Raw genomic sequence first — 19,958 nt, forward strand, 5'->3', positions numbered from 1 at the left:
ATCTCCCCTTCCAAAGCTGAAGTTGAACATGTTTGTTTGTCGACTTTGTCAAGCGGAGCTAATCAAATTACTGATTGTTCACGTCAACTTTTTACTTTTTCGACTTCTTCTTGAAAACCGCAAGTCTGATTGTTTTGGTACTTGGTGTATATTAACCTTGGGTAGACCTCTTTTAGATTTGTTCATTTCGTGATGATATCTTCAATTCTCTTGATTGTCTATCAATTGATGGGGTCTTCAATTGGTTCATGTTCATATGCTTGAACCTGTGTAACGCTGTTCACAGCTTTAAATTTTGATTGTTATTATAAATATCCCCTACATCAAATTCATGCCTTTCAATTCACTCTGCATACAGGTCATCTTTTTTATACTGTGGTACAGATTTCTTGTGAAATGTGCATAACTAACAGCGGAGCTATCTCAGCCAAGAGGCTGCTTGTTATTTATATAATGCATATTAAACTGAATCGCCCTTGAATGTGTTCTGCCTGTGTTCTAAATGGTACATGTTGTGTTGAGCACATAACAACTAGGGTTGAAAGAAGTGGACAGTGTAATTTTCATTCACTTGTTTCACTTGTTTTTTTGTTGAATGTTTTGTCATTTTGGGGATTTATTTATTGCACCTAGGTCATAAGATCTCTTCATTTGTATATAAAAACATCCTGTAACATGTCTTTCTGTCACTTTTTCAGAGATGTCACCATTTGAAGCATTTTTTGCTAGACAAAATAATAAATTTTCAAGGCAACCTGATATTCCAAATGAGAAGGTAGGTTGTGTGCAATGGAGTGTTATGCTAATTTATCAGATTTTGATACAGTTAATTGTAATTTCAAGTGAAATTGAAGCTCTAATATTATTACTGTAATATCTCCCTTGAATATCTTTCCTTGACTTAAATGTTTGATTTAATTTTGTCCAAATTTGAATTCTGTTTCAATTGCAAGCAAATTTTCCCGAAATTGATATTTGCAAATTCTTGTGATAACATAATTCAGAAGGGTTTCAAATTTAATTTGCAGGTTCTTAGGGGGATCTCTCTCCTCTCTCAGATTTGTTCATGTATCGTTGTGTGTGGGTGTGGTCATATTTGCAGGGCTTGAACTTCACGGAGGCCATTGCCTAGATGCCCCACCTGATTGCCTTGGTGCCCTTTGAAATTTGAAAATTTTCGCCATACAATTTCAATGAGACCAAAGTACTGCTATAATGTTTGGCCTTGAAAATGGGTGCCCTCACACTTATAAAGTTCAAGCCCTGTGCCGGTATTTGTTTGTAAACAGCTGGTGTGTGTGTGTGTGTGTGTATGTGTGTGTGTGTGTGGGGGGGGGTTACTTGTTTTACTTGTACTGATTGATTGAAAACCCAGTTGGAATTCATAGGGAAGAGTGGAGTTTTCCAGGCCTGGATCCTATGGGGAGAATTCACCTTCAAAAATGTTGTCAGAATGGATATCAGTGGCAGATGTGGTACGTGGTAAAGCTCTTCAATCAAACAAAAATGAATCTGACAAAATGGTTCAGAGAGAAATGTCAAAGCATGCTATATCAATGTATGACATCAATGATAATGTGTTGGTGAAAGTTAAGCCAAAAACTAAATTGTCAGAAAAGTACAAGACACATGTAGTGAAGGGAAAAGTAGTTGATTTTAATGATGACACATCCATGTACAAAATTGAGTTACAAACAGGAAACACCAAGTAGTTTTCAGTCTCAGAACTGACCAGTAAGTTCATTTTAATTTAATGTATTTAATATACTTGATCAATGAAGACACTGGAACATACTGTAACAAAACAGGGAGGATCTGGGTGATATCTACAAGAAATAAATCACACCAAACTGCTTGTTATTATTGCTTTGTGCAATACTGGGTTTTAAGCAGCACCACAGTTTCTACTCGGGTGTATACAATTTTTGGCATGTTGCCTGACATTTTGAGTGGCCGAGTGAATGCTCATGAATTTCGGATATCTGCGAAGGTTTCACCCAGGTCCAGGCTCCTTAAAAAGTAAAGACTTTGCTTTGACTATATGGCATACAACTGTCTATTATGGGCAACTTATACTAGTATACTACCAGAACTCATAACCAAAGCCAATTAAATCACCTAAGAACAGCCAATAGTAATATCAGTATGTTATTCCAAAGATAAAGTCTGCTAAGATCCAAGGTTAACGCTCTTTTAGCCAATATATATTTTGTGTTATCCTACCGACACCATAAAAAAACATTTTTGAGGCATTTTTGTCTGATACCTTAAAATACCATAGCCATTTTTGCACATTGTCCCTTTTGGTTTTACATTTCCTGAACATTAGAATATGGAATATTCTTACAATTTCTTGTATGCATAATATCTAATATGATGTCTTTTATGTATTATACTACTTTTATGAAATACACAAAAGGTATTTTTCTAGTCATCACTAAAAAATCACACATGGCTTTTTATGGATTGGGCCATATTGCTGTTGGTATGGATTTATGGTTTATTATGGTATCAGCTGTTATGGACATTATGGCCTTTTATGATAATATTAGTTACACTTAGATTGAATATGGTATTTTATGTCATTTTATATGATACTTGATTGTGTAATGGTATATTATGGCTTCAAATTTTAAATTTTATGGTAATATATGGTGTCAGAGTTCACTAAACCATGTGTTACTATAGCATCAGGATTTCATTAAAATTTGATACACAGGTGCAAATCCGTTTAGACTATAGACATATTTTTGTTTCTAGCTGTCAAGACGTTTTTGTTTATCATATTCATACTTAGTTTTTCTTTAGCCAAGTTGTCAAACTGTAGAAATGTTCATTTCTTTTGATAAGCAAATTCTTCTAGTGCCGCTAGTCTATAAACAAATGAAGATCATATTTAATATTAACATTTTAAATGACAGCTGTTTTAGCCCATAAAAAAGTTACTACACAGGCAGTACATGTAAATGCTAAATCTGTTGACAACATTTTGAGTTTCAAAATAAATTCTGAGTTTAACAGAATTTTATTGTCTCATTTAGGTAATTATATTCTCCCAAATGTCTAGATAAACCTGAAGCCATATTTTACCATAACATGGTATTTTATGGACCAAAGATTTCCTTTCCCAAGCCATAAAAACCCATATTGTCTGGCTGAATACTTATTCCTTCTGAAACCATAAAGTACCATATCTTTAATTATTACTGTAGCCATATAATGCCATAAGATAAATGCCTTACGTACTGCACAATCTGAACGCATAAAATACCATATAATTGATTTTAGACTGGAAACACCCCAAGCCATACAAAACCATATTTTGGGGGGTAGCATTTTTTTGGACCCCCCAGAATTCAAATTCTCCAGTAGCATAGTTACTTGATAAACCATGACTTACTCTTTTAAGCAAGGTCACTTTTCTCTCTGGTTTCATGATTTATTAACAAAATTCACAGCTGTCATGTTATCTTAATTAGCATATTTTTGTAACCCTACTCTAATCGTACAATTTAATTTATGTGTCTGAATTTCATGAAATGAGGAGACAATAATCTATTCTAAATGGAAAACCAAGTTTAGTGTCAATTTGATTAATTAAAATGCAGTAATTGAAAATTGAAATTGGGTGAAATTACACAAAAAGTCTTGGCTAGTTAGTGTGAAAAGTATGCTGACAGAATAGGTGTCCATTTTTCAAATGGTATTTTATGGCGTTGGTAGGAAGAGGGTTAAAAGCTGTAACCTTTTTTTCTTGTTTTTGTTGTCGGATTTTATTTCTATGTACCAACTATTTTAAGTTATGACATTCATGTACTAAGATATCTGTGCAACAGTAAGGGCCAAATATTGTCTATGTTGCTGCTTTTTGCATTTTGTTTGTTTACTCAGAACTAACATTTAGTAGTTGATATTATTGTTGTTCTTATATTATCTAATCAATTTTAAGAAGTTTCTTATGAATATGCATGCGTTATTATTTAATCAAAAACAGCATGCATATACAATTCTCATGAAGAAGACATCTAATGATTGTCATTATGTCTCTACTTTTTGAGCAGATCCAGTTCGATGTAAATGCAAGAAAGCATGTATGAAGATTGCAAGTAGAAAGTGTACTTATAGTATGAATAAAGTTTGTTGTAAGAGAACTGTTAAAGATGGCCCATGTAGCATCAAGCAGCATAATCATGCTAAACAGATCTGGTAAGCCGTATAATTTTTGTTTTCAGAAACAAAATTACATATGTAACCCCCCCCCCCCCCCAATGTTCACGCTGTAATCAATTACCTTCAATTATTTTGAAATTTAGTTGGGTACCTTCAGGCAAAAAATAATTAGACAGAAAAAATAGTGTAACATTTTATTTTTTCTATTGTTGATTTAATCATACACATTTAAAATAAAAACATAGTGGATAGTGAATAATGCATATTCACTACGTTCAATTACCCACCATAGACTCTGGTCAGTCAAAATGACTATTTTGAACTGTAGGCATTAATCAGCGATTCTGCCAGTAACGGAGAGATAGATCAGGGGAAGCCCCATGACCCCAAGATTCTTTTACCCTTACGTCACGAACTCACATGACCGAGGCCACATGGCAGCACCATAGACGGCCGTACAATCACTCTTTCATCTCCGCCTCGTCGGGAAAGATTCTGAGCGGCTCTGCCTGGCTCATTTGCTTTTTCCTGTCCGGGTTTCTAGCGTGGGTCATTGCCGCAGCCGCGGCATCCGACATTCTAGCTGGTAGGATATGTTTTTCTTGTCTTTTTACCCTCATGTCGTTTTCCCCTTTGTGTGTTATGCTTTTCCACAACAAAGAAATTAAAACCCGGTGCCACCACGTAGCCACTTGTTGGTTTCATGGCGGCACCTTTGACAACTGTATTTCATTTCCCTCATGCATGTCGTCTTTTATTTACAATGTATTTAGAAATGGATAGATGCACTGGCAACGCCAGAAGCTCGCCGCCGGTATTGTACCCTCAGTTTTTTGAGGCGGACCTGCAACCATTGTACATGGAACTTGCAAGACTGGAACCCACATGCTAAATGCTACCGATGTATTACCTGCGTTCGGGGTTCGGGTGTCTGCCCAGAGAATATTTGCAATCACTGGGGTTCTGAAGCCTGGGATTCTTTCCAGCGGTTTGTAAAAATTGCCAAGACTGACCGCGTTGCTCGCAAAAAGATCGCTCGGCAAGTGGAACCGGCATAGATATGTGTGTGTTGTGCGTTGGCATGAGTGAGAAGTCCTCGCGCTCGGCTACCGGTACTCGTACTGGGATACCAAGCAAAAGGTCTGATGGTGGAGGAACCAACGTATTTTGTTTTCCTCCCGCTGATCAGAGTGCATCTGCACAGTCAGATTTTTCAGGCAGTGGGTTACCCGACTTTACCGGCAACAGCGAGGCTGCGCCCCTAGAGGTTTTTTCCTTCTATGGGGCCCTGCACGTCTCCCCTGGTCCAGCTGAGCGTGCAGACAGTGTTGAGGGGCGGTCATTGGTCAGCCGCAGAGGAGGTAACGCCAAAAGCCTGGGGTAATCTTTTGCATAACCCCTTTCGCTGGACCAAACGCTACCCTATCGGGGCAATTTCGGATTCGGACCCCAATTCGTGGGACGAAACCAGAAGCCCCGATCGGACCCCAAGTCTCCTTCCCCAGACCCCGGTACCACAAATTTCTGTTTTGCTAACCGGGTAAAGGGGGACGGCTGCGTTCCATTGTCATTCTCATTGACCCAGTCTGAGACTATCCAACACGCCCTGAGGGCAGAGTTGCGACCCATCAATTTCTTAGAATTCGTGGCCGCCACACTGGAGTACTTTCTTGTGCGCGCCCAGGACTCTGACACCTCAGACGCAGAACGCACCTGCCTCCTAGACCAGGCGACACAGTTAATGGTAGGCCACCGCACGGCTATGTGCGATATCCTCCATTGTCATATGGCTCTCTTGGCCGGGGCTACTACTGTGCAGCGAGACACGGTTTTAGACGCGTGTGCTTTCGGCGGCGAACTGAGTCAGGGAGTACGCCATAGCATCAGTTACGCAGAATGGACATCGCCCACTCTCTTTGATGGGGAGATAGCGGGTGCAGTCGCCGAGCTTCGGGGTGAAACAAACCAAATGGTCCAAGGGGCTTATTTCTGTGTTTTGTTGGCCTCATTAAGGACAAATGCTGACAGCTGAATCCCAATCAATGCTTTTTTTATCTGTAGCTGTACATTTTGTAGCTCCATATGCATGTTCATGCATTTATTTCTATTATGAATTCAAATTTATGAGTGAAAATTTCAATCATTTGAACGTGTCAAATAATTTCATGGATTTTGCAAGGAAACAGGGCAACCCATGTGTGGTGAAATTAAATAATTAAAGATTTGGTTCATGGTACATGGCCCACCTCTCCATTAGTTGTTTAATCCTGACACAGACAAAACCATATTCCTGTGGTGAAATATAAATTTAAAAGAATAGGTCTCAATAATTTTTCAGGATTACACACACAGCTAAGAAAGATTCAAAGAAAACAGTTCAAAGTTCAAAGAAAACAGTAACCACAAAATGTACAGATGGTGATAAGAGTGACAAATTCAAAACAAAAAGTGATGATACTGGTACGTGTTATAGAAATCAACCTATTGTTATGCATAGAACACCTTTATGAATAGTAATGAAATGACACATCTACAGTTTAGGAGTAATCACCAGCACCACAAAAATCAAAAACGGGGACTATTTATTTGGGGTCCATCTGGAGCCATTTCTCGGACATGTTTTGACTGATCTCATTCAAACTTGACTCATGGAAAATGTATGATGTCTTACATGCAAATGCATTCATGTCAATTTTTTTTGTCGTTCCGTAAAATACGGCAGACTAAGCCCAGTTTGATTGCTATTTTTAACGTCACTATATTCCAATATCATTTAGTGACTGCTCCTTATTTTGTTTCATATTCTGCAGCTGCCTACCTTCATGAACTTTCTGAGGCATTAAAAAGCATTGAAACACATGAAGAAAGATTGATGCAGAGAGTAAGATCAGAAGGTTTATTTGTCCGAAACTCTGTGATTGGTGATGGAAACTGTTTTTTCCGAGCAGTACAGGATCAGTTAGAAAGATTCCCATTCCATCCAATTCTTAATCATGCAGGAATAAGAAAGAAAGTTGTTAATTATTTGAAAGGACATCCTACAACAGTAAGTCAAAGTGATTCACATTAGGCCATTGAATTGTTAATACTTTCTTTTTGTGGCAGGTATCTTTATCATTAGCTCAGTGAATTGTAGGTTGAGCCACTACCTAGTTTATTTGATTCAGTAAATCGGAACATAAGCAGTGCTCTGATATTTATTCATTTGGTTGCAATATCTTCAATATTTTTGACATTTTTGGTCAAAATTGATATTTTTGTAATACAAGCCACAAGTGATATGCTGAAAATTCCTATTAGGATAATCACTTCTGCCTCACCAGAATCCGATGCTTATGATATCATATTCAGTCCACATGATTCTATTGAGAATACCACGCTCTTGTTAGGACACCTTAGCGAAAATCATTATATGAGTTTAGAGATTTCAGGTACAGTGTTGCTTGTATTTGCTTAGTTTTTGTACATAACTTACATCATGTTTAGCAACAACAACTGAATTGTTGTCATACAATTGTCTATTCATGTGTTGCTAGTCATTTATAACATCCTTTGACAGATTTTGTTCCAAGTTTGTTTTGTGTTATGTTAATTGGTAGTTAGATGCATGTCAAAGTTGTGCAAGATTCAATCCAGAATAACTAATTGGTGGAATTTACATTTGCTGCTTAAATCACACTAGAGGATACCATTTCAAACCAGGAAAAAATGATAATAAAAACAAAATCTCATCATAAATTGTTTTCAACCACAAAATGTGTTGCTTCATCATGTTCATGCTTTTAGTTGCATTCTTTGAATTTAACACACCATTTTCATTTATTGTCTTAGAACCATCATTGAAATGGACTACATATGATTTGAGAAACTTCCCACCGAAGGTAAATGCTCTCATAAATCGGCCTGTCTGTTTTTTTTCTTTGACGTGCATGTTAATCGCAGATAACCATTTGAAATAATCAAAACTGGAACCATTTTCAGGTAATTGCTGCTTATTTTTCAACTATATACTATATATTCACTGGAATTCTTTTAATAATCTTTCCTTTATTTACTGTAGAAACGGTTCTCTAAAAGCTGGTTAACTGTTGATCCTAAAAGGTATATGGAATTATAATGGAATATGCACTTGAAACTTGCTTGAGTGGGAGATCAACATTGCAATTTATTCATTTGCATAGGGCATTTCATGATGTTGTACTCACTATGCATTGTATGTTTAATGTTTTAAAGGCCAGATGTATTTTGAAAGAAGCATTAATAATATTGGTTGTTTGAAATAAACTAGTTTAACAAATGTAATAGTTTTTGTGACATGAGTTATGATTGCAAAATTATGGAATATCTTGGGTCTAAACAACAACAACAATAATAACAATTTGTTTATTATTCAGGAGTTCCGTTAATAGTGGTCTTGATGCAGCAGGTGGCTTATCATCAAAGAATAGTCACAAAAGTGCATTGACAATAGGTATGTAACCATCGAATGTTTTAACTAAATTTGAAAATTTCACTCTCTGTTTAAATATGCAATATTTGAAATGAATCTAATTTGATCAATCATCAGAACACCATGACAGTGTGTATTTGCGAATTTTGACTTTAATTTTACAAATGGTTAGATCACATGATATGTTCTCTAGTCACGACTAATTACCGAGATTTGTATGAAATAACACTCATTCTCAAGTTTTAAACTGAATACTTTTTCAGAACATAGTAAAATTGAGAGTTGTGAGGATATCATTGACAATAAGCAGTTAAATTCTGATGTAAGTATTTTATTTTGAGTGGTGTTATTACTACTGCAGTATATATTTTCATGTGAGCATTTAATGTTAGTCAATAAGTGAAATGTTTCTTGTCATATAATATAATTTATAATACAGCTGCTGCTTTGTTTTATCGGATTAGGGTTGAAAACTATCAAATAAAAAAGTTTAATTGATTTTTACTTTTATTATAGAAAATGAACATGTACTGCCAATTGCTGCACACACATGCTTGTAGTAAGGCGAGTATAAAAAATATGTGAAATAGTACTTTCAACTACCGGTAGGCATTTCTAATGATTGTACACTGGTAGTTGGTTAAACAGGAAATCAGTTACTTAATCCCAATATATGTTGATTTTTATATGATATCTGATTTATAGAGTTAGATTTGTTTGGCGTTTATATATAATGTTTATTATTGCAATATTTTCTAATATTTATAATGTATTATTTGTATATGTTCACTTGTAAAAATGTCATGAAATGTACATTTTTCAGGATGGAAGTTGTGACTATATTGGTATTGCTTCTACTTTCCTAATACCAGCAGTTATAAAGGGGACAGCTGCAGCAAAGTACAAGTCTTACATCACAAAGGTAATTGCGTAATCAAAGTCAAATTTACATGACACAATTTACTTTTTAATCTAGTTGTGTATCAACAGGTTGAAAGCTAATAATATTTATACTATTTTTTGTGTATTATAATGTATGTACATACTTTCAAATCTAAATAATGCTGTATTCTGTAAAACATCACTGTGTATTATGCATATTGTACAGTATATGTGTTTGTGAACATAATGGAAAATCGTTGATGCCAACTTTGCATATTTCATTATAATTAACAGCCTCAATCTCGAAAGAAATTGTGATTGATTGTAACAATATATCATTCCTCTAAAAGTGGACCCCAAATGAAATCCATATTGATTTTTTTGCAGGCATCCTTGACACTGAAATTACAAAAAGTATGCTAGAACCTTAGCTGAGAAATTAGTTAGCAAATTGCTCCAAAAATAATAACCTCAACTTCAAACAGATCCAAATAGTGAAAAATCATACATTGGTCTTAAAACGTATTCAGTGCACGCAGTTTGGTACAATAGGTTTTGTTAACGTAACAATTGCTGAATCCTTGTCCAGTCAAGTTTGTGTTAATTCATCCACAGTCCAATGTTTTAAAATGGAATTCAGCTGTTTATTCTGTAGTCAAAGTTATACATTGCTAGTCTGAAATTATTAAAAAGTGTTTTAAAACGAGACTGGTTCCATGCCCATTGTGCCAAGGGCTGTGTATTCGCCATCATCTTGCCAGCGATTTGTAACAGTAGATCTAAGTGAATTGTCATTTGATAAACAGAGTGATTTGTGTTTTAAGTAGCCCTATAGATAAGATGAATGAATTTCAGGAAAACTTAACCTGTTTATACAATGTAATATGAATATACATTTAATAATTTCCTTGAACCGGTCATCTGATTACCTGTTAGCTCAATAGGCTGTATGTCCAATGAGCTATTGGGATGGTGCTGTGTCCGGCGTTTGTTGGAAAATTTAACCAAATGTTTTTTCTGCTTTTACCTTACAGAGTTTATCTCTCTGGAATCTGAAACTGTTGTATGTACCTGTACATATTCCTGCTGTAAGCATGACTTATCATTGAAATTGTTGTCATTGGGTTTTTGCTGTAAACTGATACTATCTATATACTTGTGAACATAAATTTGAAACATATTGTCAATGTAATTTATTGAGTATTGTGTTAAGTTTGCCATGCAAAATCAACTTCACACCAATGATTTACTTAGGAATTTATTAGAACCTATAATCGTATTTGCACTATTAGACATGTATATGCTTATGTAAATGGCAGAGGTGATTTTATTGTTAAAAATAAGATATTTTAACATTACAGTACACAATTAATGCAATATTTGGTTTAGATGCACTTCTGTTAGTAATAACCATGTAATAGAGCAAATATGGCAATACATGTACATGTACTATATTATTGAATTGCAGAAAATTGATGTAGAAAAGCAAGTCGTTGATATTTACAACTCCCTCTCATCAGAGTATTCTTATGTGGAAGATTCACTTAGGTGAGTTAATTAACATATTGGAACATTTTTAACTGCCATTGTGCTCAGCACAAAAACTGGAGCTAATGTCATAGCAGTGTCTTTCTGTGTGTACATCTGTGTGTACGATCTTATTCCACTGATCAGATTAGATTAACCAATGATTAGATTTGAGTGAAACTGTACAGTAAGATACTATATGATAGTTGCCAGATCCAATTAGTTTTTGTTAAAAGTTTGTGTGTATATTAATATTAGGGTTAACTAGTTTCTAAATTGGGATTTAATCTTTCCTGATATGAAAAACCAGTTGTCATTTCGAATTTTATTCTCTTCGAAATCAGATTTATGCATATTAATCAGTTTAATTACTTTGTTTATTGGCAATTATACTTTCATGAATATGTCAAGAACCACCATTTGGATTTGAATAAAACTTGACAATAATTTAGACACACTTGAAAAATTCACATGTTTGATTACTTTGGGTAACAAATTATTATTATTAGTTTGATACAAAAATATTTCACTGATATCTCACAAATCAAACTCAACAATTATGAACTATTGCACTCACTGTTGATTAGGCCTTGACAATTCACCTTGTTGAAATACTGGATAATAGAAATCCTACACCTAAAGTATTATTTTAATCACGGACTGCAGTACCGTACTATCAGAGCTTGAACCTCGTGATTTTGAGGTCATTCATTTTCAAGTCCTTGAATTCTGATTTTAAATATCATATGGCACCAAAAATATCACTTTTGGAATCTAGGCCAGCGGAGTTCAAGACCTGTTTTTATGTTCAGTCAGTAGACAATCTCAATGAACAGTTCTTGCAGTGTCTGCAATGGGACCTCAACCTCGAGCTGCAAGTCTAGAGTTCAATGTGTTTGTGAGCAATGTGAAATGTATTTGAGTTTTCTTGTTCACATTTGTATTCACTACTTTGTGTTATTTAACACACACTACAATTTATCCTTTTTCAGAAAATACATATCAGGAGATTCTCAAAGTTCAGATACGATCATGACACGTGAAAAGTCCAAATGGAAATACCATTATGTTAAGGTACACAATTGTAGGAACTAAGTGTAATTTTCAGATGCTTTGGTCATAAAACTGCAAACATTCGACAATAATAACCACAATTTTTTTTTTCTGTTTTGTGTAAAAAAAATCAAAAATGTTTAGTTTAATAGTGTTAATATATTATAATATGATAATAGTAACAATGAATTTGACTCATTACATTGTTAGCTGTAATTACTTATTAGTCCCCGTTCGGACGAAGTCCGAAAACGGGGACTTATAATTCGGTCTCCGTGCGTCCGTCCGGAGTCATATCTCAGAATCCCTTGGACCGATTCCGTTTATTCTTTGCATGTGCCTAGTACTTTATGTGGGACATATGCACATGCAGTGGTTTAGCGATTCGATTCAAAATGGCCGACTGGCAGCCATCTTGTTTTTTGAAAATGTTGTATTTTGGACATGCTTTGTCAGTTGTCATTCAAACTTGGTACATAGATTATACATGTTAGGATACATGTCCATGACGATTTATTTCGCAATTGGATCAAAGATGGTCGACTGGCAGGCATCTTGTTTTTGTTTTTTTATGCGGTATCTTGGACATGCTCTGTCAGTTTTCATTCAAATTTGGCACATACATGTTAGGATGCATTTGTCATCAAAATCTGGTCAAGGATGGCCGATTGACAGCCGTCTGACTTTTTGGCCTTACTACTATATTTCCACAATTTATGTACCATTTTCATTTGTATTTGGCACATACATCATACAACGAACGTCATAATTGCGTGAAATTAGTTTGGAACGTTCGGTCCGTTTGATTGATTGTGCGTTTGTCCTGCCAGACGCTCGGTGCAGTCGATTGCTTGTTGGCCGGTATAACTGTAACAACAAACTGGCTACATTTTAAAAACAATCAGTGACGAAAAGGCGGAGGTTAATGAGACAAACCATTTTACTCAAAGGAGTGGTAACTGTGATGTCATTTGTGTCGAACAAACCCAGAATGTGACAGGGATCGTTCGTATAAAAACAAGATTTGGATGGTTACAGTTCAACAATTTTCGAAATATACCGATAACTAAATCCTGTAATAAACTGGAGCTGCCTGGCACCCCGGTCTGGCAACCCAGTGTGGCACCCATTTGTGTTCAGTCATCATTGTTTTGAAAAGCGTTTTTGTGTGTGGAATAGTCCAGGGAATTTTGTTTTAACAAAATCAAAAAGTACTTAGAGCGACCACCGTTGTCTTTAATCAGCTTCGGAAATTTTTCGTATTCTATATACTCTGCCGTTGAGCAAATTACACCAGCTGACACTAGGTCATTCTTTAGTGCAACAGGATTTCTGTTCGTTTAGCGTTTAGCTCAGAAACTGAACAAAACTGCCCTTTTTGTGGCCACCACATTCTCCAGAAAGAGATATACCGTGTTCTAACAAGTGGCGGATCTAGGGGGGTTTGGCGTCCAGACCCCCCCCCCCCCCCACACCGTTGAAAAATGTTTTCAATTTGTTTTTGTATAATATAAGTCTGGCCATATTCAAGTTTGGTCCCCCATGAAAAATCGTGTATCCGCCCCTGGATCAGTTGCTCTTTTCAAGTTGTGTCGGCGTTTAGTCTCTGTGGTGTGTTTTTAGTTGGTGTCATCAAATTTTTATTTTCATACATTGTTATCGACACTGAAGAGCTATGCCCCTCTATAAACTAGCCTAACACAAATGTGCGTCGCCAATACAACATTTACCGTCACCTATTTATATAACATGTAGTGGACGGTTGGGCGTTATGTTTGCAACAATGTATTTGTTTATCATAAATGTCTACTCTACTAACCAAAACATAACCGTTTACAAAGCCTGTCACCGACACTGGGACACGTTTTGATCTGACTAATTTCACGCAATTGTGACGTTTGTTGTACATATCAGTGTGTTTCATAATCAGATCAAAGATGGCTGAATAACGGCTTTTTTATTTTGGCCATATTACTATGACACGAAACCCGTGTTTTGATGTAAATAAACAATCTGTTGTATACGCCACTTGGAACTCAACTTTAAAGGACACGCTCGCGACAACCCCTCTGCTTTAATATGATGAGCACAAAGAGAACTTAACGGGGACTGTGTCATTTTCAATGACTTTTTCTTTATCATTTGATTTATTTAGGGATTACCATGCCAAAATAATGACAGTGACTGTGGTGTGTTTGTTTTGAAGGTATGTTAAGCTGCATGTTCACCAAATATTCAATTTCAGTGTATAGTGTTGCTAAGAATTGAATGTGTTAGTAAAAAATGATGTTATGTTTAACTAGAAAATAGTTTTCATTAACTTCTATTACCTGAACACATCAGTCTGAATTTGCATATCTACATTTCTGTATTTATGTATAAAGCATCCAAGTTCAAATATATTTTGCCAAATACTGCATGAATACAAGTTTTAGAGATTCACCATTACTCTGTTATACTTTTTTGTGTAGTATTTGAAATGCTGTTTGCTTGGTGAAGACATAAACTTTCAGGTGAGAAATAACATATCTGAGTTGTAGTATGCAGCTTTATTATGTAACTTTGATATTTGTTGATGTAACACTCATTGAACAACAAAATGATTTGATAAAAAATGATGGATTCTGTGTTTATTCTTGTAGGCTGAATCGTCTTCATTGAGACAAGAACTGAAAAATGATTTGCTGCAGTGGTGAGTATATTATTATTATCATTATTATCATTATTATTATTATTATTCAAATATAAAAGTAAAGGCTAACTATATTTTTAAGTTTACACCAATTTGGTACTTCACATTTTTTTTAAGTTGATATTAACTATCCTTAAAATAATGTATGGCAATATACTCATGGCAATAACACATACTTAAAAACAAAAATGATATACTTACCTTGTGAATGAATAAATAAAAACATTGTAAAAATATGTTTACATTAAAGACACATAGTTAAAATTATCCATAGTATGAGAAGTTTCATAATTTGTAATTTAATAATTGTAATTGTTAGTACGTCTTTGCTTTTTGTTGAGAAATGTCTGAAAGAACATTCTGTGGAAAAAAAAATTATACTTTCATTTTTACCTGGTTTTGTTACATATTTGTGTGTGTTTAGTCCAAATGTATTAACCAAATGTTTGTAAAAACAAAATTGGTTTCTCCATGTACATGCTTCATACATAAGTGTTTACCCCTTTTCATAGATTGCAGACATGTTGTCAAAACGTAATTGACAGTTTCCTATCAAAGCTTTTGTTCATTTTTTTTATTCAGGAAAATAGAACCTGAAGAAACAGTCCATGAAAAGATTCTTATACCAGGTTAATATTTCACACGTGTTAAAATTATGGGTACATTCAATCGCAATATTTCTAAAACAACTTACTTTCTCGTTGTGGTGTTCGATGTCTACCTTTTTACATACATGTACACAACAAAAAATATTTCAAATAGATTGTTTACATTTCAGAGTCGGACAGTTTGAAAGATGTCTCAGATGAAGATCAAAGTGAGAAAATAAATGCAATCACAAATGACGAGGTACAGTTATAGTTACGATATATAATTGCAGTGTTTTGTATATTAGCGGATGAGTGTGCCTGTTGTCTAATTCTTGTGACATTTGTATGAATTTGATAATGAATTGTATTCATCATTAAGTCACATTCATTTTTTAGTCTTTTCGAATACATTTCGATGTGTTCTACTCCATCCTCACCTATATCTGAGACATTTTGTCCATTCACATTCAACCTGAAACATACATGTTGCACACCAATCTGTTTCAAGATCAGATTCAATATACCCAACCAATGGTCATTTAAGTAATATAAAATCATTGATTTATTATGCATTCCCCTTCCTACCTTTTTTCTCTAGTAATGAAAGTCCTTGTCTTGATCTCTCAGAAACAAAAACACTGCATCCCCTTATTTTAGGTGTCCTAGCTCTGGGTTGCTTGAATGAGGTTCTACGGGTCAAAGTTCACAACTCCCTGACCCATGATGCATAGCGAACCATATTGGAAATCAGTTGTTTTTGTTTCTCAATGACCTTGGACCTGATTTCTGTAGTTCCCGCTTAGGAAAACTGGCGGTCTGTTTTATTGAAAAAATATTTCGGTCTCTCTACTGTAAGTCTGCTCACTGGTTGTACCTTGAGTGATTCTATCGGTACTTGTGGTTTTAATTTAGTTTGGTTTGAAGTTGCACATGATACTAAGGTGGAAGATTTTTATTGTTCATTTTATGATTTATGGTTTTCTTTCGCGTGCCAACGCGGCGTTCATTGTTGCGACCGGTATTTTAGTCAGTAGTCTGATGTGCCTTTGTTATTATTATTACTGGTACCTGTGTTTATCACGCTTTTGTGGCATGGAGAGTGGTGATTAGTAGTGGGCGTTGTCATGTTGCATTTTGACCACCAGTATATTATGCATTTTCATTCACGTTTTACACATGTATATCATATAAGTTGGAATACAAGTTTCCTTTCTATTCTCCTATAAAAGATGGTTAACTGGCAGCCATTATGTTTTTGAAAATGCTGTATTGTTTGTGATTAGATCAGAGTTGGCTTTTACCAATGTTTCAAACGCATGCAGCTACATTTTTCTCCAAATAAAATGAATTTTAACTGTATTACAATCAAATAATACGCATGTAAAATAATACTCAGTCTGCTTGTTATTTATCTCCTATGCATGGAATTCTTTTCTCAGCTTTCCTTGATTAATTTTTGTTTATCCACACAGTATGTAGACATATTGTCACACACGAATAAAGTCATTCAGTGTAATTATAGTAGGTGTGATGATCACCTAGACAGACATAAAGTGTTTCTAAAGAATTATCAGAAACTTTACGGTGAGAGAAGAGCCCTTATCAAATATGGATATGGCATGAACCATATATCCATTCAGGTGAGTTGAGAGGTTGAGAGAAAAGTTGTTTGTGCCTATTGAGGCAGTGTATTTCTCATTTGAGTCATTTTAACTACTTATATTAGTTTAATTGCTAAAATCTGTGCATATCCATTTTTCATTTTTTACAAATTTCTTCAGAATCTTTCATTTATTCTCTTTTTTCTGAACTCGTTTGACAGAAAATGCACTGAAATTTGTTGAACATGTATCTGCGATCTGTGTGTCAAATTATTTTTCTTAAAAAACAAAAACTATTACAATCAAGTCAGTTGTTCCTTAGTTGTAATGTAGTCTACCAGAGAGAAATAATTGGCAAATAATTTTGTCTTTTTGAGTCAAACCTGATATTTTGGACTATTTCTTTGTTTCATATTTGCTATGCAAGGACCTTGGGCGGTATCGATCTTTATTCTGTAGAGCTATTTTAACAAGGTTCTGTGTTTTACACAGAAATTGAAAGTATATTCATATATGCATATATTGCAGGCCTATGAGGAAGTTCAAGAGCGTCTAATGAAAGAGCACCTAGTGAAAAAGAGACTGGGCAAAAGGTATGTGTATGTAAATTGTGCTATATTCATATAAACATGTAGAGTGTTCGTTTGAAAAACTTTTGGTTTTGATTTCAGCATATTTGATGCAAGCACTTCTATGGTATGCACTACAGAAAAAACAGTATTCATGGTGAAAGAAGCTAAAAAGTCTCCTATCCAGTATGTAAACCTTGTTAATTACAAATATTATATCATATTTGATTTTTACAGGTTACCCTAAAATGTTTAATCAATTTTTATAAACATTTCTCTTTTCAGTTTTGCTGTAAGGTTCATTGCAGATGTCTTGGTGAAAGAGGTCATTGCACTGTTAGTGAAGAAACAAAAAAACATATCTCTAAAAGATGCAGATAAATTATGTGAAGAGACAGAAAAATGTGCTTATTAGTTGACAACATGATTGTGTAACTTGCTTTGGTGTAAACAGTATATTTATGCATTATTAGGCCGAAGGAAATCTCTGTTTCCAGTAAACTAGCTAGGGATTTTATTTTTTCCAAACCTTTTTGCAGCCATAAAGGATTTATTTTATGCATAAAGATGCATTTGCTTGTAATGAAAATAACTGTTATGATCTACATTTCTATAGCCATCCTCTTACTGATGATGGCAGCCCAAATTGGGTCATTTGATTAAAAGTAAAATATTTAGTCCCTGTTCAAATTAGATCAATGCAGTTATTTTCAGAACCCAATTTCAAAATAGCTTCCTTGTCATCAAAAGTCATCTTTTAGGTTATTATTACCCTACCCAAAAAATATGCAAATTAGCTAAATCCAGTTATTTCCTTTGATCTCAGCAACCATTGAGCTGATTTCGTTGGTATTTGGTAGGATTACACCTTGACACGAGTAGATGTGCTTCTGACAGTAATGACCAAACTCTCCCAAAAGTATGCAAATTAGATCAAGGCAGTTATTTGCTGCTATCTCTACCACCACTGTGTCGATTTTATTCATATTTGGTATGATAACACCTTGGCACGAGTAGATGTGCTTTTGGCAATAATGACCACATCCTCCCAAAAATATGCAATTATTTGCTCTTATCCCAGCAACCATTGGGCCAATTTAGTTTATATGTGGTTAGGATCACACCTTGAAATGAGTAGATATGCTTTTAGCAATAATGACCACGCTCCTCAAATTACATGTACTTGCTCTGAAAACATAGCTTCTCCAATTGTTTAACAATTGTAGAAGCTATGTTTTCAGCATTTATTATGGTATCCATGATATATATGGAAGTACTTGAATAATTACAATATTATTTAGTGTATAAAGAGTGTGTTAAGTATAATCTTGCATTGTAAGTCACTTGAACCAATCTGGTAATGATAGTTATACAAATAAGATATGTAACGCCATAGGGGCTACATTTAAAGCCATAGGGGTTTGCCCTCATTTATTATGGTATCCATGATATATATGGAAGTACTTGAATAATTACAATATTATTTAGTGTGTAAAGAGTGTGAATCCTGAACCTCCCAAATGTGCTTCAATTGTCATGTCAGAAAAAAAAATATGTGTTACCCTTTTTTAGCCAACTGTGTTTCAGTGCTCTTTTCTATGCTAGGGTATAAGCCCCAGATGTTTTTCACTGTGTCTGAAAAATGTGAAACTTGATCTGGCCTGGTATCACATATCAGGTCGGCCTTGAGTACTACTGCTAGTGCGTGTGAAGAGCTATAAATAGGCAGTTAAATCTACAGTGGCATACTTCACATCGTCTTCAAAAAGTGGGAAAATCGGCAGAATTTTTGCAGTCCTTTACATGGTTTTCAGTAATTTTGCAGGCACAATAGGACTCAATTGCACTATGGATAAGAACAGTAAGTAACAGTTGGCTATATCAGTGGAAATACTAGGAAATAATTGGCCAGTGTTTTGAACACATTAGAACACAATTGGCCTGCCTTGCATGCACATTGAGAAACAACTGCACTATGGATACGGATGGAAGGCAACACATTAGAACACAATTGGCAGTATATGTATACACACAAGTATACAACTGGCCTGATTTGAAGGTACATTGAAACACAATTGGCACTATGGATAAAAACAGTGAGTAGCAACTAGACATTGTACTGGGCCCACTGAGGTACAATTGGGTAGTGTTTTAAACAAATGTAGATGTAACTGGCAATGCTTCTAACTATTCATGACATAGTTAGCCTGGGCTAATAGGAACATTTAGTCACAATTGGCTGTGTTTCTGATGCATGGGGAAATAACTGGCATGTAGTTAAAGTATATTGAATCCCATATGGTTGATGTATTTTTGATACACAAAATTGACCTTGGGCTAAATACTTTATACTTACAAGTTTTTCTCTTTTTTTGCATAAGTGTGTGAGGAGCTGGAAATGTCACTTAGAGAGGTGGCTGCCTT

The 19,958-nt window shown here is 35.0% G+C and overlaps 1 protein-coding gene and 1 long non-coding RNA gene across 2 annotated transcripts; both read left to right on the forward strand.

Annotated features, from left to right (window-relative positions):
* Nucleotides 1-8,571: 8,571 nt before the first annotated feature.
* On the forward strand, nt 8,572-9,169 carry LOC146735455 (uncharacterized). Its single transcript, XR_014931204.1, has 3 exons — nt 8,572-8,641; nt 8,884-8,942; nt 9,137-9,169. It is a non-coding gene; the product is annotated as an uncharacterized LOC146735455 (long non-coding RNA).
* A 259-nt stretch (nt 9,170-9,428) lies between these two features.
* On the forward strand, nt 9,429-19,302 carry LOC146735456 (uncharacterized). The gene is made up of 13 exons (XM_085505861.1): nt 9,429-9,542; nt 10,537-10,590; nt 10,971-11,050; nt 12,022-12,103; nt 14,238-14,288; nt 14,554-14,595; nt 14,725-14,774; nt 15,357-15,403; nt 15,553-15,623; nt 16,837-17,004; nt 17,494-17,558; nt 17,637-17,720; nt 17,820-19,302. Exons 1-13 carry the CDS (start codon nt 9,429-9,431, stop codon nt 17,947-17,949), a joined length of 1,038 nt encoding a protein of 345 aa, XP_085361987.1. The 3' UTR covers nt 17,950-19,302.
* Nucleotides 19,303-19,958: the final 656 nt, after the last annotated feature.

Source organism: Saccoglossus kowalevskii, chromosome 12 (assembly GCF_978046115.1).
Source record: "Saccoglossus kowalevskii chromosome 12, keSacKowa6.1, whole genome shotgun sequence".
Taxonomy (NCBI): domain Eukaryota; kingdom Metazoa; phylum Hemichordata; class Enteropneusta; family Harrimaniidae; genus Saccoglossus; species Saccoglossus kowalevskii.

Bases quoted from the DNA above. Each gene is read 5' to 3' on its own strand.
- LOC146735456 (XM_085505861.1), top strand. From the start codon at position 9,429: ATGTACATTTTTCAGGATGGAAGTTGTGACTATATTGGTATTGCTTCT. The intron at 14,775-15,356 runs GTGAGTATATTA...TTTTTTATTCAG, and splicing joins AAAAATGATTTGCTGCAGTG to GAAAATAGAACCTGAAGAAA. The intron at 17,559-17,636 runs GTATGTGTATGT...TTTTGATTTCAG, and splicing joins AAAAAGAGACTGGGCAAAAG to CATATTTGATGCAAGCACTT.